At 39.1% G+C, this 24,474-nt stretch overlaps 1 protein-coding gene across 3 annotated transcripts in view; it reads right to left on the bottom strand.

The window, feature by feature from the left end:
- LOC128743795 (dynamin) overlaps window positions 1-1,597 on the bottom strand; it is a 115,130-nt gene extending 113,533 nt beyond the window's left edge. For all 3 annotated transcript variants that reach the window (XM_053840460.1, XM_053840461.1, XM_053840462.1), the window contains exons 1-2: window positions 1,323-1,597; window positions 543-616 (exon numbers count right to left, since the gene is read on the bottom strand). In XM_053840460.1, the coding sequence (XP_053696435.1) occupies window positions 543-616; window positions 1,323-1,468 (220 nt within the window). In that variant the 5' untranslated portion in view covers window positions 1,469-1,597. The remainder of the gene's footprint in view (window positions 1-542; window positions 617-1,322) is intronic.
- Window positions 1,598-24,474: the final 22,877 nt, after the last annotated feature.

The raw sequence follows: 24,474 nt of genomic DNA, 5'->3' as shown, positions 1-24,474 counted from the left end.
CAAGGAAACGTGTTCAGGGGATATTGAATGGATCAATGCGAATGGAGTTCGGCCACGTAGCCAGAGGTGGGGGCCCGGGAGCCATATTTCGATTGCAAGTGTCTTAATTATAAACGTCTAAACGCCGTTTACGCATATAATGCAGATGAAGCCGAAATAACCTCCTCGCCCCCCTTCCCCTATCGTCTCAGACTAAGTAGCTGCTGGAGTTTCTGAGTATTTCTCGATATCTTATGACAACCTCAATGGTGAAATACGTAGCGAATGGGTTACGAATGATTTCACAGCAGATAATTGATTTTGTTAGTTTTTTCAAGGATCTTTCAGGGTCTGATTTTTGTAAAAACTTTTGCGTTTTGATGTATCAAAAAATCTAAAATTTTACGTGGGATGAAAGGGAGTTTTTGCCAAAATCTTTTATATGGGGAACGGGTTTCAAAAATGAAGGCCCTTACATAATTCATGCACAGCCCCTAAGTGAGAGATCATTACGTTTGCAAATAAGTCTAACTGAAAAAGCATTTAGAAATTATCTTACTTACCCACAGTTCCATTAATAAGTTGCAGAATCAACGGCCGTCGTGTCACAATGCCGGATCCTCTGGGAAGAAAGTCCCTATAAAATTGAGTAACATTAATAAAGACTATTATTCCAAGAAACTGATTGACATACTATTTCTTAGGCAGGTATGTATGTAAAATTTTAGTAACTCATAGATAAAATTATTATGCGCAGTTCTTTTAAAATAACTGCAATTGAACATCTTTGGATAGAATAAGCCAAGCTCATATCGAAAAAAAAATTGTATCTTTTCAATAGTGTTGAATAGCTGAGATCATTTATTTATATATATTTATATCACAATATCTTATCAAACTTGTTTAATTTTTTTTTTTTTGATTTGCTTTTTGCATAGGTGATCCATAAAGCTTGTTTTATTTTAATTAGATATTTAGGTATATGTTACACGGAAGCTTGACAACCAAAATTTAATAATGATACATCAAGGCAAACAAGCAAATTAAACATCTAACAAATTAAATCGACAATTTAATGGATGAGTGTTACATTGGTAAATGCCATGCATTGTCTGTTCTATATTTTTGAGTTATTAACTTTCAGCAGAATATTGATTGGGTACTTCTTTATTTTTTTTAAATAAAGAGCATTGTCACCTTCGAGTGATGATAACTTTTTGAACTTTTTATATATAAATTCTAATTCTGATTTTTTAGGTGTTTTGTGTTTTCTGCAGGGCACCGAACTCTTGCTTTTTGTCAAATAAATAGTAGATAATCATAAACTATTTTTCTTTACTTACTTTCCTACGAAATTCTCTAACACAGAAGATTTTCCAGCAGACTGTCCACCAACTACTGCTATTTGGGGTAAATCCAATTGCATATGAACACCCATTTGCGTGAATGCATCTTGCAGTTTATTAACTATTGGTATTAGCGATTCCATTTTTTCTTACTTCTTCAGTTGCTTTTACCTTTATTACTATTTGCACCAATTGCTTACAATAAATGGAATTAATGCGAAAACAATAAATATAACGTTTTCATACACTATAAGAATGTTTTAACTAGGGAATTCCACCGATGAATCTTATTTTTCAACTTCACTCATATTATTGATTAACAAGAACTGTACATGTACAAGGCAGAATTTCTCTTTATACGATTTTGTCAAAACTGTACGCTAAATCGTTTATGCTGAATTTTTCAGTTATCGGCCTTTTCTACATAGACTATTTATCCAGCCAGTCGCTTACGAAAAAGTCGGATGCCTGGCAGAAAGCGAACAGAACCAGTCTTCATTTTTCGCTCGATTTTCTTTATGTCAAATGTGACACTTTGAGGTAGGAGAAAAGTAAAGTGACTATATCTAGATAGAATTAACAAAAGGACGAGTGAGAGTTACTTTTTGCTGGACCAGCATAGGAAAATCAACCCTCACTCGGTTTGTTTACGCTTGCGACATTCGCCCTTTTGTTAATTCTATCTTCATATACCGTGGACCCCCGTTCGTTTGACCGTTTTTAATCTGAACACTTTTTAATTTGAACCCCGTTGGTTTGCACGACGTGCAAATTAAAAATGGTTCAAATGTCATTCTCAATATGACATCATTTGCTTACGCAGACAATGCACATAAACATGATTCTTTTGTGCTGATCTACGTGCTTAATCTGTTTCACATTGCTTTTTCCCAACGATTATGGTAGAAATCCGATCGGAGAATGAAATATTCGCTGCTTGCAATTGCCAACTGAATCAAACCACCAAACAATAACAAAGAGTAGGGCAGCCAGTTTACACAAGTTCCAGCATATTTAGGGCTACCAGTTGTTCAAATTAAAAACTAACCCCGTTAGTTTGCATGAGGAATCGTTCAAACGAACGGGGGTCCCTGTATAGAGTGACGACAATGTCAAAATTAATAAGCTCTGCTAGAGCATTGCATACTTTTGAGATGACAAATCAAGAGCAACATTTCAAATAGGCCGAAGTCAAAACTGACAGTTTCGAGAAAATCGATGTTGAAACTTGAGCATCATTCCCAAGTAACATTTTTGTTGTACAATAGCTTATCAAGCACTTGTTCCACGTGAATCAGCTGTACAACAGTTTAATAAGCTATTGTACAACAAAAATGTTCCTTGGGTTTTTTAACTCCTTATTTGATATGAACAGTGTTGCTTAGAATTGAATGTCACATTATGATGCAAAAACATAATAGTTTAATGTGTAATGCAACAACTAGCAGAAAAAACATTGATTTACTTTGTAATTTGCAAAAATATGCGTTTGGCCGTTTTCAGAGATCATTCGGTAATACGACTTTTTCATAAGGCTGATTTGATTATCAATTGTTGATGGGGCCTTTGACATGAGGCTTTTATTTACTGTCAGTGGTGATATGATTTTGGTGTTGGGCCAGTTTTTAAACAGCGTTTCGCGTTTGGCCTTTTTTTATCACGTTGTTTTGAAGCGCAATGGCTAGAAAAGGTTAAAAATTCGTAACTGGGACACCGATCAGCTTTATTATTTCTACTAGAAAAGTTGGGGTTTAATTTCATCGGCAAATCTGCCACCGTTCAACAGGTTTGTGAAGCGGGACGTGTTAAAGAGCGCAAGAGATCGAAACATTTTGGTAGATTTTCACAAACACGTTCAAACGGGTATTTCTATGAGTGTGCAAGAGATCGTTTAATGCTGTCAACGCGAATAGGCTTTTTCATACAAAAGGCCCAAGGCACAAAATGAAAACTTTGTTGCCAGTTTTCACATAAGGCTTTTTCAAATTTGCTTTTTAAGACTCAAAGTTTTCAAATCGCTATGATGTTTGGTATTATTATAGATACTTAAAAAAGCTTTAAATATAACCAAAAAACCAGTTTTTTTATATTTTGCACTTGGGCCCTATTGAAATGTTGCTCTTGAAATCGCCACTCTGTATCCAGCTTTTTACGCGCTATAATGATGGCCGCTATAAATTGAGTTCGTAATAATATGCGAACAATCTTTTTGACAACTCTGCATACATCAAATCTGCCACTTTTCTCTTGCAACACTACCGTGCTCTTTCTTTCGTTTACGCCAAAGAAGGAAAGCAAAAATGTGCGAAATGTAAACAAAACTATTGCTGTCCTTCTTTTGCGTAAACGAAAGAAAGAGCAACACTGCCGTACAGGTGAAGAGTGCCCAGTTTTGATGGATGCAGCTAGAGTGACTATATACAGAGTGGCGCCAAGTCATCCCAAATGTATGCAATGCGGTTTATCCTAGGTTTTTCTTTCTCTTTCCTGCATACGCGTTGGATAGGTTGTCTGCTCGATTGGAATGACACTGACAGATAATTATCATTCCAATTTTGACATTGTCGCCACTCTGTATATAGTCACTCTAGATGCAGCCTAGGACAGGACGTGCCATCTGGCTTCTTACTCTTCTTTTCATTATGACAGCCATCCCGATTGAATATTCGTTGTACACTCTGCACCACTGTTGCCTGCACATATTGTTTTAAGAATAACTTCGTTTGCCGAAAAACAGCTCCCGAATACGCCACAGTTAATGCGATCAAAATCATGTTTTGCATTTTATTTTGAATATTAAAATTCGTGTACAAACAAAACTAATATAGAACCAAGCATAAAACTACAGAATACAAAAGAAATTAAAATTCGGAAATAATAACTTATTGACGTATTCCCACTAATGAGTTTCAGCAACACTGAAAGCGATACCGCGTTATATTTTCCAGTCAACGGTTGCTCGTTACTTTCAGCCAATCAGAAATTGGGTCAATTTTGGGTCAACGCCGCGGTTGACACTTGGCACATCCTGTCCTATAGGGATGCAGAGTTGTCAAAAAGATTGTTCGAATATTACGAACACAATTTATAGCGTCCGCCATTATAGCGCGTAAAAAGCTGGATATAGTCACTCTAGAAAAGTGAAGGCCCAGACACAATGCGTACGGATTTTACTACGTTGCGGCAATTTGACAGTTTTTCCATGGGTTTTCTGCCAAATTTCCGCAACGTAGTAAAATCCGTATGCATTGTGTCGGGCACCCCTTCGACATCTCTATAACGAGCTGCAGTGAACGTCAGCGACAGCATGTCCTGGGCTCCAAATTTGACAGCGGGCCCAAATCAGACTGTTGGCAGGTGAGTGAAAGGCAGTGCTGACTTGCTATCTCATTTTCGCACACACGAGATGTTGGCAGCGAAAACATGGCTGCCTGCCAATAGGGTGGTGTCGGGGCCTTGATTCATCAGTTTGGCAGTTTCGGGCAAAAGGTACACGCAGAAAAAAAAATTGTAAATGCAAAAAAAATCTATCCAGCTTTCAACGAGCGATAATGGCGGATATTGAGCACAAGTGGGCACAATCTTTTGACATTTATTGGAGGAGCGTCGAGTTCGCCCTGACGGAGTTACTATGGATACATTCAAGATTGTTTGTTGTTCGAGTATAAAAATGTAAACATTGTTTAATTTTGCAGATGCAGACTTAGCCTTAGTCTTAACTAAATTTAATCGTTCAATACGTTGAGAACAATAATGTATCGGAAGCTAGGCGACTTCAATTCTTAGAGCTAATCGAAGTTTCGTGAAGTGAAACGGGTAATATTCGGATATTTTTCTTTTTCAAATAAACTGTGAAAATTTCAAAAAAATGTTGAAAATTAACGCGAATTACAAGTTGATACGCTTTTGCTTATCCCTTAAAAGAATAGAGGTTTTCCGTCAGATCATTCCCCTCCTTTTCTTATTTTTTCTCGAAAGTACTCCTAATACGAGTGACAATGGCGTAAAAAAATTTTTTTTTCGTTGACTATGAATTTACTACGATTTTTTAAACAATGCAAATTGCAAGAATGTTGAGTTTCTTTTCACCAATTAACGAACGTTGAGTTTTTAAAAAATTCGTTTCGGCTGCACAGTTTATCAAAATTTTCAGATTTTCTGGCAGTATTACACAACAGTTTTTGACATATGTCGACTAACATTTGAAAGGGGCGGATAAGCCAACTGTCAAACAGAACGAGTGAGAGTTCATATTCCTATGCTGCTCCAGCAAAAAATAACTTTCACCCGTTCTATTTGACAGTTGGCTTATCCGCCCCTTTCGAATGTTGGTCGACATATGTGTATCACTGTATCAGCGGCTGAGTGAAAAGGACAAAACGAATGAAAAGCTAATGATTACCTTCTTTTTTCGTTTCGTGTGTTGCTTGCCACCCCAGATAACACAAAATCGTAATAGAAAGTTCACATTAAATCGTTTTCATGTCAATTTCATATTGGAGTTGTATAATGATTAGAGTATGTCAAATCGAAGTGAACAATAAGTTGTTTTGCAGTCGTGCGTGTCTTCATATACAATTCATGACTGTGAATTATAAAGCAGGATAGACAATTGCAATATTTGATTATATCTATATCATATATTCAGGAGTATTTAGTTGCGTGTTATAAAAACTGCGCAAAATAGAATTACAAATAGTTGTCAAAATTTTCGCACGTATATCGCCTCCACTTTGGTACATATATGCTCTTATATGGCGTGAAATATAACTTTTTCGTTCAGATATGATTTCGTATACCTCAGTTGCAATCGAGATATACAAACCAAATGGTTTACTGGGACAAGAGTAAAGAGTGGCACGAAGTGGTGAAAATAGAGGACACTGGTACAAAAAGGTATGTATTTATTACATCCGAAAAGTGACGGGTTGAAATATACACGGAGCGAAAAGGCTCCAGTTTGTTTCAAACAAGATGATTGTTGCTTTAAGCCTCAATAAAATATTTTTATAACAACCTGAAAATATTGTTGTTTCCAAATAAGATTCTGTTTGAATAAAGTTAATAACAGTTTTGAATTAAAAGTAAAGTATTTTCAAATTTGAAGTTAACATTGATGTAACAATAAATATCCCGCATTTTGCACCTTACTGGACACCGCAGTCTAAAAGTGCGACTGGCACAAAAAGTGCGACAATGCGAATGCTGTGAGTGAGAAAGAGAAAGAGTGACAACTGCAATGTTGCTGTTTTCTTTTGTCATATACATTGGCATTAGAGAAAATAATCTGGATTAATCCAGGTACAGCTGCAAAACACAATATTTTCATTTCAATCATACATTTCAGTTTGAAACAAAACGAAATTTTTGTTTGTGCGTGAAACAACCATAAATATGGTTGAAACTACATTTTTATTCTCCGTGTACGTATTTTAGTTTTTATTTTTACACTAGTTATTGTGCACGCATTCCCTTACTGGATACGACGGTTGAAACAGTCGTAAAAAGGGTCGTTTTTAGCTTTTGACAGATAAAATGTCAAATTGTGTCATCATCGCTGTTTCATTATTGGAACCAATCGAGCAAAGTAAATAAACCTAGGAATTACCGTTATATCAGAAGAAACGGAATGAAATTCAGCATGAAATGAATTTGTATTTTCAACGCCGGTTTGCCGAAATTTCATAGTGAATAAAGCGTAGTTTATCCTTCATTATCCAAACAAGCAATAATAAAGCAATAACGTTCGTATTAGAAAACAATTTGTTTAATGCTTTTGTATGATTAACACGAAGTCACGATCAAGGTTGCGACAGAAACGCAATGAGTCTGTGTTGCCAGTTATGGCGATAAAACATTACGAACTGTGTTGCCAATTTAGTCATTTTTTACCTTTGGAACGTTTGAAACAGTACAGTGGACCCCCGTTCGTTTGAACGATTCCTCATGCAAACTAACGGGGTTAGCTTTTAATTTGAACAACTGGTAACCCTAAATATGCTGCAGCTTGTGTGAGCTGGCTACCCTGTTCTTTGTTATTGTTTAGTGGTTTGATTCAGTTGGCAAATGCAAGCACCGAATATTTCATTCTCCAGTCAGATTTCTACCATAATCGTTGGGAAAACGCATTTTGAAACAGATTAAACACGCTAGATCAGTACAAACCAATCGTGTTTATGTGCATTGTCTGCATGAGCAAATGATGTCACATTGAAAATGACATTTGAACCATTTTTAATTTGCACGTCGTGCAAACCAACGAGGTTCAAATTAAAAAATGTTCAGATTAAAAACGGTCAAACGAACGGGGGTCCACGGAATCCATCGATCAAGTAAATGCACAATAGAGGCTTTAATAAAGAAAGTTTATATGGGTATCATTTTTAAGAGTCAAAACCGAACATTTAGTGAAAAAAAAATTTTTGACGAAAAACCTTTATTGACGATTGATTGCCAGTTTTAATTTGACAACTATTTTTGACATCCAGTTTCGTTTTAGTTGGGCCATAGTCCAACTAGCGAAGGTCCAACTAAAACGAAGCCCAAGTATTAGAGGCCCAACTAGCGAAATTCGACTGTATAAATGATCTAGTAGAAGCAAGAGGAGTCTGAATTCAGTTTAAACAATATTTTTTTGACTCAAAAATGTGATACAAGTTGAACTCAACAACAGGTGATTGTTGTTTCAAACTATCATCATCATCATCATTCCCCCGATTTGGTCGATTTTAGTAGGGAGCTCAATTGCATACACCTATTAATCCATCTATTTCATCTGTATCGATAAATTTTACCTACCGATTTATTAGCCTATTTCGTCTGGTTCCGAAGGTCGGCTCTAATTAATCACCCTACTAAACAGCCAACTTAGTCGGTTCTATATAGTCGATCGATTCTGTATACCTGTGAATCGGTATATCCCCCTGTAAAACTCTCATGCATCAGCGTAGGCTGGTAAATGCTTGGGTAAATGTTGCAAGAATCGGCCGATTCGTAGGAAGCGAAATAGGGTGATTCACCCAAGGGGTTTCCAACAGCAATGATTACTACGCACCTTTGAAAAAAGTTACTTTTGATTACTTTACTGATTACCTCTGATTACCAGTAATCAAACTCTTGTGACTACTATAAATTAATCATGATTACCAATGATTACTTAAGATTATCATTGATTACTCTATTGATTATCATTGATTACTCTACTGATTACCATTGATTACCTAATTAACAAAAGTAATCATTTACGTGCAAGCCACGTGAGTTTCAAATAGAATGACATTTCATAAGAGTTACCCTTTGATTAAACGTGTAAAACCAGTGAAATATTTATAAAAACTTACACCTTAATTTCATGTGGATTGCAACAAGATATGATCTAATGGATGTGGATTTTCAGTGCAAAAGAAGTGACTACCATGTTGATTGAAGGTTTGTTGAAAAACATGGTTATTTAACGTGTTTTCCATATGAAATATTTCATTTCACGTTAAATCGAAGGGAAACGCTTTTGATATCCGAATGATTGACATATGAAAGAAGATTATCAATATTTGCACGATGAAATTCATGTGTAAGATCTACACGGCGTTACCCGTGTCTATTTTTATCAGTGTATATAGGTTTTGTTAGGCCCCGTACAGAGTAAACGCGACAGCGACGCGACACGACTTCGCTCTCATGTTGCTAAATGCACAGTCCTGCTTCGGGCGAAAAAGGGCTGCGCGTATAACTACAGCAAGAAATGTCGCGTCGCGTCGCATGTCGCTTGCACTCTGGCGGTACCCTTAGAGTGACTGTATACAGAGTGGCGACATGTCATCCGAAAAGTATGCAATGCGTATTTATTTTATAGTTTCTTTCTCTTTCCTGCATACGCGTTGGATTGGTCGTCTGCTCGATTGGAATGACACTGACAGATAATTATCATTCCAATTTTGACATTGTCTCCACTCTGTATATAGTCACTCTAGGTTTTGTTTACATTTTGCACATTTGAAGATAGAATTAACAAAAGGGCGAATGTCGTAAGCGTAAACAAACCGAGTGACGGTTGATTTTCCTCAAGGGCTTGCGATGGGTGTCATGTTTTTGTTGCCAACATCTCAGCACATCTCGACAAGGTTGGCAGCAAATTTACCTGCCAGACGGGCGCTTTTCCTGCAAAAGCGTCCTTCGTTAAGTCGACTGTCAAACACCGTTCGTTAAGATAGGGACAGCACCCCGCTGATTTTCCGAAACCGAAAAAACTATACACGTGCGATCAATGTGCAGATCACATAGATATTCTCCTGGTGCTAATCACTACAGTTCCATAAGAATAACACATGAATCATATTCAATGGTAAAACCATGAGTAAAACACTTCAAGATGATCTGATATTCACATCAACTCATCGTGAAACCCACGTGAATTTCAAATAGAATGACATTTCATAAGAGTTACCCTTTGATTAAACGTGTAAAACCAGTGAAATATTTATAAAAACTTACACTTTAATTTCATGTGGATTGCAACAGGATATGATCTAATGGTAAAACACGTGGATTTGCAATGCAAAAGAATTGACTACCATGTTGATTGAAGGTTTGTTGGAGAAACATGGTTATTTAGCGTGTTTTACATATGAAATATTTCATTTCACGTTAAATCGAAGATGAAACAAGATTATCAATATTTGCACGTTGAAATTCATGTGTAAGATCTTTTGGTAACGCCGTGTCTATTTTTATCAGTGTATGCTGGTCCAGTAAAAAATAACTCTCCCCAAGCAACCAAAAGTTCGAATATTACTTGACACGCGAACTCGAAAGTTCATAATTAGTTCAGATTCAGTTCCGTGGAACTTTCACGCTGATTAGTAGTGTATATCAAGTATATGTGGAACTAAATGCTTTAAGAAGTGCTGCGAGTACTTCATAGATACTTCAAAGCTATTAGGATGCTACATGAAGTTCTGAAGTAAGTTTAGTTGCTAACAAGTTCTGCGTGTTGCTTTTTTGTTTATATTTCTGGTGATCAAACCAGCAGAACCTGAAACTATTGGAGATTAATTTTTATTTCACTTGAATAAATTTAATCCTCGCACATTTCTAATTACAAATATAAATTAGAAAGTAATGCTCTTCATTATTGTGTTGTGTAGCATATGCTGTCGGTATCTCACTACTACAGTTAATTGCCTGGTTCCAAACTTTATGTTCTATAATTAACTCGCGCTGCATAAAGCTGCTGCAAGTTCTAAATCGAACTTTTACTTAACAACTCATTGGCAAAATTCACATCGCTTGTATACGACAAAGGTGACGCAGTGGATCGGTATAGGTTTACAACGCGGAGCACCCGGGTTCAAACCCAACAGCAGGCAAATGCAACGAATATAGAAGTTAGGTAGAAGTATAAAAATAGAACATAGAAGTGCTGCTAAATTTGTTTTTTCTTAGTTTTTGACAGTTTATTTCGAAGCTGCTTAGCGTTCTATGCAGTGAACCCAAGACAGCTTGAAAGTTCGGTTAATTACTTAAAAGTGACGCTGCTTAGCAAGTTATAGATTGATATACATAAAGCTGTTTAACCCTTGTTAGACACCATTATTCGAACTCTTGGTTACTTGGGTCACCCATGGGGTTTCCAGAAGGCGTATTAGTGCGTAGTAATCAGAGATTACTTTTGTAATCATTTACGAATTAATTAGGTAATCAATAGTAATCAGTAGAGTAATCAATGATAATCTTAAGTAATCATTGGTAATCATGATTAATTTATAGTAATCACAAGAGATTGATTATTAGTAATCAGAGGTAATCAGTAAAGTAATCAAAAGTAACTTTTTTCAAAGGTGCGTAGTAATCATTGCTATTGGAAACCCCTTGCTCTCACCCGTGTTGTTTACATTTGCGACTAGCCCATCGACATCTCTATATCGAGCTGCAGTGAACGTCAGCGACAGCATGTCCTGGGCTCAAAATTTGACAGTGGGCCCAAATCAGACTGCTGGCAGTTGAGTGAAACGCAATGCTGACTTGCTATCTCATTTTCGCACACACGAGATGTTGGCGGCGAAAACATGGTTGCCTGCCGATGGGGTGTATGCACCCCGCTGTCACAAATGTCATTCCCATACATTTCTCGCGTCACTTTTCATTTCGTCCAATGTAACAATTGTAAACAAATCCGGTTTATCACAACAAATTATTGCTCTTTTTAAACTCTATGTTATACAAAAACACCTGCCCAAATAGAATTATTTTGAGGTGAAAAAATTAGCATTATCAAAATGTCCAATGTGCCCATTCGAATTACGAATGACTGACTGTTACTTCGGTCGTTCTCAGCTGATGTCCAAAGTGCAAAAAAAATCAAAACAAACCCAATCTGTACATTGGACGTTTAGCAAGTGAAAGTTTTTTTTCGCATTATTTATGCATTTTAAGTGAAACAAGCGGTCTAATATTGAAAAATAACCTCGAAAATAGCGTAGCACGGCAACGCACGTATTTTACGGTAATTTCGCTTAATTTATGTGCAATAGCCTGGAAAAATAAAACCGTCCAAAGTACAGCATGAGATGGTAAACATTCCAATGTAACTTTTTCCATAATAAACCAAAATTGCTTAGTTTTAATTAGATTTTTAACATCTCCGTTAAATATTGAATGTTATTATTCATCAACCACGTTGAGTGAATGACTGAAAATTATTTCATTTTGAAACAATTTAAAGTTCAATTCGAAGAACTTCGATCTCGTTTTTCTCAATATGGTGGAATTGTTACATTGGACGAAATCAAAAGTGACGCGAGGTTTGTCGACTAACATTTGAAAGGAGCGGATAAGCCAACTGTCAAACAGAACGAGTGAGAGTTCATTTTCCTATGCTGCTCCAGGAAAAAATAACTCTCACACGTTCTGTTTGACAGTTGGCTTATCCGCCCCTTTCAAATGTTAGTCGACATTTTTCGTGTAGCCAACATCAACATCAGCGGGGTGGTGTGGCTGTCAAACTACATACATTGTCCATGTCCCACTCATTGGTTTTGGTACTTTTGGTTCTGGTGCCTACTTAAAGGTTTATTCATTTTAACACTACTGAAACTAATTAGAAAGCAGTTAGGCACAGCCTTTTAGCTATAATTTAACTAATATTAGCTGTTATTTTCGGTATACTGGCTGGTTCCAAGTTGTCGCCGTCCATGGATGTTGAGTCCGCAAAATTTTGACAATTTCACACCCCTGATCTAGAGTGACTATATACAGAGTGGCGACAATGTCAAAATTGGAATGATAATTATCTGTCAGTGTCATTCCAATCGAGCAGACGACCTATTGGCCTTGCCAGCGTTGCTGATATTGTTCAGGGTTTTGCGTGAGAAAAAAAGAAAGGGAAGTATTTTTGCTTTTGTCAACACTCACGCGTTGACAGTTCGGCACGAGATTTCCTGTAAGTGCGAGCAGCCTACGAAATCTCTTTCAACGCTGGCAAGGCCAATCCAACGCGTATGCAGGAAAGAGAAAGAAAAACCTTGGAAAAGCCGCATTGCATACATTTGGGATGACTTGGCGCCACTCTGTATATAGTCACTCTACCCTGATCAACATCTCATCTAGCCCACAACAAACTTTGCCTCGGACAAAATGTATTTGTGAGTAGCCCGCTCTAACTTCAGCCTCGGATGAATCTGTATTGGTAAGCTCCCGAACAAAGTTACTTTTTTGCTTTTTTTCTTTTTGTGTCGGACGCAGGGATGCCACATATAATTCTGTGTTTTTTGTTGGAAAAATCTGACAATCTGTACGACGAGGAAAAATATCTGTGCAAAAATCTGTCCAATGCAAAACAATGAGAGTGAAAGAGATAGAGAGTCATTTTGCTGACTATTTCCGTCTCTTTCACTCTCATGTAAAAGCTCAAAAATCTGTTTAATCTGTGTAATTTGGCGAAAATCTGTATTCTATGCATACAGATTCTGTACAGGCGATTTCTTTCAAATATCTGTTAAACACAGAATAATCTGTGCATGTGGCAACCCTGGTCGGACGTGTAGGAAGCGTAAAAAGCAGCTAACTGGCACTTTTATCTCATTTGCTTTGCGTTGATGAGAGCTAACATCAGGCGGGCTCAGGAGTCGTGGGCCCCACTGACAGCTGAAGAGCTAACTTGTGTGAAGAGTGGCGAATATATGATTTCTCGTTTACGCTAACGCTAACATGTTGGCTTTGAAAACATGGCTGCCTGCCAGCTACTTGGTAAAAAGTAGGGATGGCAAACATATCGATACTTATCGATAATATCGATATTTCCGAGGCATCGTCGATCATCGATAAAACTTTCGGATTAACGATAATTATCGATATTTTTAATCTCGTTGTTATATGGCATACCCCCCCCCCCCCCTATTAAACACTCGCATTCATTTCTTCACCATGCCATTTGCCCTTAAGGTAGGCTGACCGGACGTCCCGGATTATGCGGGACTGTCCCGGATTTGGATGGCTTGTCCCGGATTACTAAGCGTCCTGGAAAGTGTCCCGCATTGATTAATTTTTTATTCGGAACATAACATTGCATGAAAAAACCTGCTGCTGACACCATTCGTCAGCCGGTGCACACCCTCCCCAGTCACTGCCCCGGCCAGCCGGCACCTCGAATTCCTCATCTGACCAATGTCGCTGGTGACTGTTCTCTTCATCTTCAGCTTTTGCTGTCATCTTCAGTATTGCAGTACTGGACGAACCCGGGGACAATTTGGTGCACTCAGCTCTTTTGAGATGAACTGAAGTCCCGTGTCCATTGTAGCATGCATGCTGAAACTGCGACAGGCTTCATGGGACTTAATGACGGGCAAAATCCGCTTGGTAAGGTACCTACCCCAGTGTATCAGTGTACAGATCCCTTGCCAAGTCATGACCTTTTATCATGAATCCATCCCCAAAACCAATCTGAGAAGAAAAATCTGAGCAAAACCGCGTAAGGCAAAGTTTCTGCTAGAAACGGTTGTTGCCTTGCTGCTTGATTTCACGGGTAACAGCGGGAAGATATTTGACAGAAAGTCTGGAAGAAAAAAGTTTTCGCTGCTAGACATTTGGGTGGATTTCGCATAAGCGGGGTTCAGTGCTCAACTCGAATAACCTAACCAATCAAGCTCAACATATTCATGTTGGTTACTGTCACACACATAGAGTATAAGGAACGCTGCCAGTGCCTTGGTTCGCCTCGCCTGTCAATATATGGTTTGTATTGAAAATTATCGATACTTATCGATAATATCGATAAAATGACGGGAAATATCGATTGTTATCGATAACCATTTTTGGCGATAATTGCCATCCCTAGTAAAAAGATGTTAGCCGCATCTTTACCCTTCAGTTTCATACGGCTGGGTGTTTGCGACATTCGCCCTTTTGTTAATTCTATCTAGATTTTTGGTTTCCTTCTTTGGCGTAAATAAAAGAAAGAGCACGGTAGTGTTGCAAGAGAAGAGTAGAGTGACTATATACATGTATATATGTATATAGTCACTCTAGAGAAGAGTGCCAGATTTGATGTATATGCAGAGTTGTCAAAAAGATTGTTCGCATATTCTTATTGGAAAAACTAAACATAACAAGAGAGCGGTGTCTTTGGCGTCTTGTTTTGTGTTTTGTGTTCTAACCTGAGAATTCTAACCATATAACCAGTGACTTTAGTGTTCTAAATTGCTACGAGTAATAAATAATATCACGGTAAATGATAAAGTTATTCTAGTTCTTTTGCATACCGTAATTCTTACTATATATCATTACATTGATGAGACTTATGGGACGCTACTGGCATTACAACTATTAATAACAGTAAACAGCAAAGTGAAAAGCGGTAATTAAATACCTACATAAGTTTCTAAACGGATATTTTGATGCAAAAATAAAGTAAAAGTTCGTATATCTTGAGTATTGAGTGTCGTTTTGAAAGTGTTTGTTTTGTTAATTGAAGTAAAATAAAAGCCGTTAACCTTTTAAATTAACAGATTTAAAAACAGCTTTACGCTGGTATTGTTAAAATGACGGAATGTGAAAATGAATACTACTTGCATAACTAGTGTCCATCGAACAAAAGTGTTTTTCTGTCTGATCGATTTTCGTATATATATCGATGCCAATGCAAACTGCAAGCTATATCCCAACAGACAATTATTACGGTATTATTTCAACATATCAATCATTCTCATGGAAATAAGATCAGATAAATATGCATTATTGGGCGTTCTATAATAAATGTCCATAGCCATTCACCGTAATAATAAGAACCATCATTTCGATTCGATCGAATCTGCATCCTTATATTCAGTTAATTCAGGTTTCTTTTAACGTGAGTACGTCTTACTAACCTTGCTAGTTAAAAGCGTCTCTAAAAGTGGTCTACTAACTCGAAAGATATTTATAGGGTAACCATCCTATTTTGGACCCCTTCAGCAGCTGTACATAATTTGGACACTTCCATTTGATTTTGCTGTAAGTGTCCAAATTATGTACAGCGGGTAATTATGTTGAGCGGGTCCAAAATACTTTGGTTACCCTATCACTCGTCAGAAATTTTTCTACGAATTAAAAAATATAGTGTATGTATACTGAACACTATTAATCTTTAACCCTTTGTCTGTATCTTGGGATCAATTTGACCGCAGGCTACTTTGAAAAGCTAGAACTTTTCTGTTTTTCAAAGAGTTAATCTATTTTTTCGCAAATCTTTCATTACAGAAATCATTTAATCAAAAATTTTGGAAACACGTTTTGCAACAATTTTATTGGAAAACTTACGTACAAACACGAGTACAGAGTAGATACAGACCTAGAGATGGTCGGGTTTTCAGACCCGCAAGCCAAGAAACCCCCAAACCGACGGGTTCGGGCTTGAAAGTTTTAACAAGTGTCGGGGTCGGGTTTGGCAGGGAAAAAATTATTCGGATTCGGACTTAGCGGAAAAATTGAATTCAGGTTTCGGCCAGCTTTGGGTTTGAGTAATGAGAAACCAGCTCATCTCCACATTAAATTCGTGTAGAAGTATTATTTAAGCATAATAAAACAAGGAATAATTTAATGACATTTAGTATAACTCAGATATCAGCTACACTGCCCATAAATGGAAGACAGTCACATCTGCAAAAACGTGCAACTACGAAAAACACTGTTGAAGTCACGACAATTTTTCTTTAATATTGAATCGATTTTGGAGACAAATCGTCCAAATCGTCATAAAATCACTTGAATGTACATAACAGAATACTTTTACAAGCAATTTGTTCACAAGTGACCTCAAATTTGTTCCAAAACTTAGAAAAACTGCCGAAGTTACTGATATGCGTTTATTTGTGCTTGAATAAGCAAGAATAAACGCATAACAGTCACAGGCACAGCATACCTTGATCCTTGAGTTGTCGGTGACACGGCAGCATTTTCAAGACCACGTGTCGTTGTTGTTTTAATAATTCACGTGCTCGTTCAATTCAATTGTTCAAAATGTCCTTTTGACGTAGGACTACGTCTTTGTTTACTATACTGGGACTGGGTAGCACTTTGTAAAAACGAAAAATAGAAGTGTAACGTTTGAATGAAATGTTTCAAACGCTAATAGCTACTATACTACTGAACGAAACATAACAGTTAATATGTCGTTGGATAGATAAAATGTCCAGCAATTTTATAGTAACATATTAATAATAATTTTTTATACGCTAAATAGTGAAAATGTGTGTAAAGTTTTAAGGTCAAATTTTCCCATACATTTCCCTTGTGATCGCCTAGCTTCACAGGCACGGACGACAATTAGATACACCAAAAGATTTGGATCCAAATGATAACCTTTGAGACCACTTTGCAGGCCACACCCCTTTTCCAATCCAATTGGCAACATCGATAGCAACTGACGGCAACACCGACCCCGAAGACAAGCGGAATCAGCGGGCAATGGCCAACGTGAATTCCACACAATGCACTTTACGTTACATTTTGCATTATCTCCATCGCAGACATGCGAAATTGTTCGATAGCTTGCTCAATCAGTGTCGGACAATCATTTAAGCAGCAGCAGCCGATATGGTTTCCTGCACCACCTACACTAGCTTACAAGTAGCAGCGGCAGTGCCAGTGACTATAAAATGGTACACTTGGTTCGCCGCCTGCTCATTTATCGCACGATCGCACTGACGAACGGTCAGTATTTTGATAAAACTAATCCATTACTACTTTACAGTTATTTGGTATTTCCTATCACTCCTATGCTTTTTCCAGCCATCATTTTGCAATTCTCATCGGTCTTGATCAATAACGGAGTAGCAACACACGGGCGGTATCCTATGCTTATGCTTATGCTTATTTGGTATTTCCTATCACTCCTGTATTAGCGGGTAACCATCATTCTAGAGTCTAAAGGACCGAATAGCGACATCCATCTATATATTGGCAACAGTAATTATAGTACTGATTTTTAAGAAGTGCTATCAGCTCAAACATAGTTCTTTTCAGGGCCACCAAACAATTTCAAACGGTTTTTTTCATAACCACCATTGATTCAATAAAGAATTAAATCAGAATATTTCGCTCTTCTTTTACAAATAAACACTCAAACAATGATACTCACAGATACTCAAATATGCATATGCCATAAATGCAGTTTGCATTAGTCTTTGATCTAATGATCAGACATAAAGTTATACTTCATCGATTAAAACATGTTATCAATGTAATGAGTATTATATGACACAGTCCTACGTCACCCTTTCGTACAACCCTTAGGGTTGTATACCTTGTAGTTTTTGACTCAAATCTCTTCCTGGCCTTTTCTCCTTTTTATTGTAATTTGTTATCTTGAGTTTATAGTGAGGTCGCATGATGGGGTTTGTTTGACTCAGAAGCTGGTCCTGTGTACTTTCCTGTGTGTCCGGAACACTCTCAGAACGTGTCAGAGTATGACCAATGTGATCCTGGACACTATATGTAACAACAAATGAACTATTTCAAACTAGTTTTGCAATTTCGAGTACCGACTTAGAGATGTCACATGTTGTATTTTAGTTAAATTCAGAAACTGATCCCCGTAGAGGTATCTGGAACATTCACGGACATGTTCAGATGTGGCCAATGACGTCTTGAACACTTTATACGACTACCAATAGTTTAGATTTGCTAATCCATGTATTTATAGGTGTCACATGATGAGTTTGTTGTGACTCAAGGTGTTTCTATGTTCAAGTCCCATATATTCCGGAACTTGTTTCCACTGTAACTTCGGAATCGTACATCCGATTCAAATTCTCCTTGATAGTGTTCTTCTAGGCCATAAAATCTACCGTTTGGAAGTTGCTGCAGGCGAATCGGTCCAGGCATTTCCCAGAAACAGATGCTTATTGATATATTTTTACTACTGTGACTGTTATGCGTTTATTTGTAATATGGGACTGACATAGTTTGATATTTTTTTCAACATCTTGCGAACAAACATAACTTTTTTGTTTGAAATATTGAAAGAACAGTTCATTTAAAGATGAATCCCGGGTTTATCTCAAAAGTGGTGAAAAGTCAGATGGGACTGTTATGCATTTATGGGCAGTACACTGAATAGATGCTTTTTAAACGATTAGTTATATACACCCAGAATTCGTTAGTTGCATCATGTCGTAACTTTGCCCCAACGAGCGATTGATCCGACTGATAGAAGACTAGAAATGTCGGCTATCACAATTTTCTGTAGAATTGAGTAACCACATAATATACGCAGTCAAACAATTGATCCCAATGTGGATTTGGATGTCCCCCTTCGGGATCTTCTCAACCACGCTGTTCAGCTGGCTGTAAAAACTCTCTCCTGCAGGTCGGCAGCATCTGTTGGCCAGGCATTATTTTCAGTTTTTTGCTCATTAGATGCTCATTTGACTGCAACGCCTCAACGAAACAAAATTCGAAAAAGGCAATTGTAGAGTTAATTATTATCTACATTATTGTTGAAGAAAATATAGTTCTATCTTTTGTATTTACGGCGCTATGGGGCTGCTACCTCGTTGGTAGCAAAAAGAGCGCTCATTTGGCTACCAACGGGATAGCAATCGCGTAGCGCCGTAAATACAAAAGATAAAACTATACATTCTTCAACAATAATGTAGATAATAAGTAGCTCTACAATTCCCTTTACAAGACTTCTTCAAATTCTGTTTACTTGAGACGCTGTAGCCCAATGAGCATCTACTGAGCAAAAAAACGAGAATGAAGCCTGCTGTTGGCGCATAGCACTGAATTGCTGTAAAGTTCCTTGCCCGTGTTCTGAATCTGGCAACGATTATTCGCTCATTTATCGGTTCCCACCTCATCAGGGCCGCATGTGCCCCTGGGCTCAGAAGGGATCCAACTCTTCTTTCTCGAGTAGCATTTTCACCTCGTATGCCAGAGTAGAGCCCGGATGATGTCCTGTGTTCGCCAGTACCCGGCCAGCGGACCTCGTACAGCCCCAGGATTTCAAGCTTCAGGTGGCTAGCTTCCCTTGGAAGTTGAGCCAGCTTGCCCTGCTGGGCAAGGGTCAGTATATTCTATGTTCCGATTCGTGTCCGTGTTTTCATGCTAAAGGTCGTTGCCAATAATCCAGACAGATTTTTTCTTTCATTTTCGGTAACTTTTTTGTGTTCCGGTACACTGCCGCTGGAAGCATATCTGTCCCATGTTACAAAACACGAAAATGAGAAAATCGCACTCAAAGTTGAAAAACTGATTTTTCTAAAATTACTTAGTTTTGATGTAATTATTTGTCCCTCTTTGAGAGAACGTTGAAAAACTTCACTAAATTTTGTATACAACTTGAAAACATTTTATATGAAAAGGTATATACAGCGAGACCAATATGCGTCCATTTTTCCAGTGGGACAAATTGTCCTCAAATTTTTTCGAGTTTTTCTTGTATAAACACCATGTTTTCGATTCATATTCTAAAAATACATATATAATTATAAAGTTAGATAACAAAATGTCGAAAATGACAAAATGTAACATGGGACAATTATGCTTCCACCGGCAGTACAGTAGACTGTTAACCTAAAGTCCTTAGCCTGCTGATGGGGCTGCTCTCTTAATGTAGGCGGGAGCCACTGTGCCCCCTTTCCTGTTAGCATACGACAACCGAAGTTACGTACCCCTGCCGGCACCTCGTGGAGGTAGGAATAGGAGTTAATGAACAGAGGTTATGGAATACACATGTTCACCCTTTGCCAGTCCGATGCCAATGACATCTGGCAAAACAGTGGAACACTAGCGTACATGATACCGTTTGAACTAGGCGAAAGATGTTGAAAAAACTTAAAAGACTAAATGACGCTGATCCACGGCTATTGAAGTGTATCCTGTTTTAACGAACTATGGAGGAAAATTAATGCTTTCCGAGGCAAACGAAACCACCATATATGACGCTACAGTAACAAAACCCGCATAGGGTTGCCAAGTCTGAAAATTACAAAAACCGGCCGGTCGGCCCTGCCTTCAAAAAACGCGCGGGGTGGGGGGGGGGGGGGAGGGTCAGCATATAAGAGGATTTCCCTGGAGTAACCAGCACAGAGAGAAAGTGGAAGTCGATTGACAGTTGTAAATGGGATGAGCAGTCAGTTGTGGAGCGAACGGCAGGACATCACAGTCGCAACCACAACGAACAACGAATGGATTATTGAAGATAGCTAGTTTTAGAGTGACAACTACTTGCTTCTAACGCTAGTGGACAATTTAATGTATATTACACCCGGGTCACCGGTCACCGGCTTTGCAAGTAAAAAACCGGTCGGGCCGGCCAAAAACCGGCCACTTGGCCACCCTAAACCCGCATTGATAGCAGAACACCGCATCAGAAGCTAATGTTGGGGTTGATACAAACGGTAAACTCAATAAGAGCTTTGCTATAAATGAAATGCCCTGGGCTCTGGATAAAGGAGGAAACACATCTATCGGGCCAGATAATATAAGTTATGCGATGCTCTCCCACCTTCCGTTCAGAATTAAAATTTCAATGCTTAATGTAATCAACACTATATTGCAGACCGGATCAATCATTGCTTCGTGGAAAGAAGGACTCATTGTAGCTCTCCGGAAACCTGGCAAAAACCCAACATATGACATTCTGGTCTGATCATCCAAAACGACTAGGACAACTCTAAGTCTCAAGTTTATATAACTTTTCAAGGTGAATTACTTTGCAGTTGTTGATATTTTTTCGAAACCAGAACTCGTCGCCGCTTGCTGTTTCTTTTCAACGTGGATCAAGAGAGTCGCAGTAAACCGACTTCACTTAAATTTATCATAAATTTCGATATTAACCATATTTCACAAAACTTATTGTCTTATTCTATTCATATTAGTTAACTTCACGCTTGTGTTCGTTACTTACTTACTTAGGTGGCTTGCCGTCCTAAGACAAAGCCTGTTGAACAAAATTTCTCCATGTAACTCGGTTGAGGGCTACCGCTCTCCAATTCCTCGGACACCGAGTACTCTCCGCCAGATCTCGCTCCACCTGGTCTAACCATCTTGCTCGCTGCGCACCTGGTCGTCTTGTTCCTACCGGATTTGAGGCGAACACCATCTTTGCAGGGTAGTTGTCCGGCATTCTTGCAACATGCCCTGCCCATCGCATCCGTTCAGCTTTAGCTACCTTCTGGATACTGGGTTCGCCATAGAGCTGTGCGAGTTCATGGTTCATCCTCCGCCTCCGTACTCCGTTCTCCTGTACGCCGCCGAAGATCGTTCTTAGCACTCGTCGTTCGAAGACTCCGAGCACTCGCAGGTCCTCCTCGAGCATTGTCCATGTTTCATGCCCGTAGAGAACAACCGGTCTAGTAAGCGTCTTGTACAGGGTGCACTTTGTACGGGGACTTAGTCTGCTCGTCCGCAATTGCTTGTGGAGCCCATAGTAAGCACGACTTCCGCTGATAATACGCCTCCGAATCTCATGGCTGGTATCATTGTCCGCCGTTACCAGTGAGCCAAGGTAGACAAATTCATCGACTACCTCAAACTCATCGCCGTCGATCAATATACTACTGCCCAAGCGGTGTCGTTCGGCCTCGGTTCCGCTGGCCAGCATGTACTTTGTTTTAGACGTATTTACCTTTAACCCAATCTTTTCTGCTTCGCGCTTTAGTCTGGTGTACTGTTCAGCCACCGCCACAGATATTCTGCCGATAATATCCATGTCATCGGCAAAGCAGACGAATTGACTAGATTTGTTGAATGTCGTGCCCCGCGTGTTGATATCCGCTCGGTTCATAACACCTTGTAGCGCTATGTTGAACAGCAGGCATGAAAGACCATCACCTTGACGAAGCCCTCTGTGTGATTCGAATGAACTTGCCAATCCACCCGAAATCCGAACACAGCACTGTGTACCATCCATCGTAGATTTAATCAGTTTGGTGAGCTTCCTGGGGAAGCTGTTCTCGTTCATGATTTTCCATAGCTCTTTCCGGTCGATGGTATCATATGCGGCTTTGAAGTCAACGAATAAATGATGCGTGGGAACTCTGTATTCACGGCCCTTTTGGAGGATTTGCCGCAGAGTAAATATTTGATCCGTTGTAGACCGACCTTCGACGAAGCCGGCTTGATAAGTTCACACAAATCTATTCGCAATTGGTGATAGACGGCGGAAAATGATTTGGGACAGCACTTTATAAGCGGCATTGAGAACGGTGATCGCTCGATAGTTCTCACAGTCCAACTTGTCGCCCTTTTTGTAGATCGGGCACATAACCCCACCTTTCCACTCCTCCGGTAGCTGTTCCGTATCCCAAATTCTAACAATTAGTCGGTGCAGACAAACGGCCAGCTTTTCTGGTCCCATTTTAATAAGCTCCGCTCCGATGCCATCTTTTCCAGCTGACTTGTTGTTCTTTAGCTGCATAATGGCCTCCTTAACTTCGCCTATCGTTGGGGCTGGCACCTCTTCCCCGTTTGCTGCAGCCTCGAAATAGCTTTCCCCGCCGCCATGGTTTCCCGCCTGGGCGCCATTCAGGTGTTCGTCGAAGTGCTGCTTCCACCTATCGGTCACCTCACGATCGTCCGTCAGAATACTGCCAGTCTTATCCCGACACATTTCGGCTTGCGGCACAAAGCCTTTGCGGGATCCGTTCAGTGTCTGGTAGAACTTCCGCGTTTCCTGAGAACGATGCAGCCGCTCCAACTCTGCATATTCCTGCTCTTCCAGGTTGCACTTTTTCTCCCGAAAGATTTGGTTTCGCTGCATCTTCTTCTGTTTGTGTCTTTCCACCGCAGCGCAGCTTCGAGTGAATGCGCGTAGTGTGCGGCGACGTCTGGCTGCTTCAGCCGCGCGAGATCTAACCGAGGCAGGCGGCGGTACTGAATGTTGTTTACAACGGAGAGTCTTGGGCGCATCTTAACCATCACTAGGTAGTGGTCCGAGTCAACGTTAGCGCTTCGATAGGATCTGACGTCGATAATGTCTGAGAAGTGCCGACTGTCGATCAAAACGTGGTCGATCTGTAATTCTGTCTGATTTGGTGACCTCCAGGTGTACTTATGGTGGATTCTGTGCTGAAAAAAGGTACTACGTACGCTTGTGTTCGTTACTAACCCTTAAAAATCATTTAAAGTTTAAAAGGGAGTACAGTGGACCCCCGTTCGTTTGAACGATTCCTCATGCAAACTAACGGGGTTACTTTTTAATTTGAACAACCCGACATATGCTGAAATATGCGGTTTTGGTGGTTTGTTTTAGTTGGCAGTTGCAAGTGCGAATATTGCATTTTCTGATCGGATTTCTATCTTAATCGTTAGGAAAACGACATGTGAAACCGATTAAACACGCTAGGTAGTACAAACAAATCGTGTTTATGTGCATTGTCTGCATAAACAAATGATGTCATGTTGAGAATGACGTTTGAACCATTTTTTTTAATTTGCACGTCGTGCAAACCAACGGGGTTCAAATTAAAAAGTGTTCAGATTAAAAATGGTCAAACGAACGGGGGTCCACGGTATTATCCAAAATATATTTCGAAAAAAAGGAAACATGTATTTTAGACATCATCTTGGCTTTTGAGGAATGAAAAGCAGACTTGATGTCATTTACTGACCGCAAGCAGCAGCGCGAATTATTTTGGTATATCACGTGAATGCACCATAATTCCTCAAATCA

The sequence above is a fragment of the Sabethes cyaneus genome, chromosome 3 (assembly GCF_943734655.1).
Source record: "Sabethes cyaneus chromosome 3, idSabCyanKW18_F2, whole genome shotgun sequence".
Lineage (NCBI taxonomy): Eukaryota > Metazoa > Arthropoda > Insecta > Diptera > Culicidae > Sabethes > Sabethes cyaneus.
Note: the sequence above shows the minus strand (reverse complement) of the source record. Positions and strands in the feature narration are given on the sequence as shown.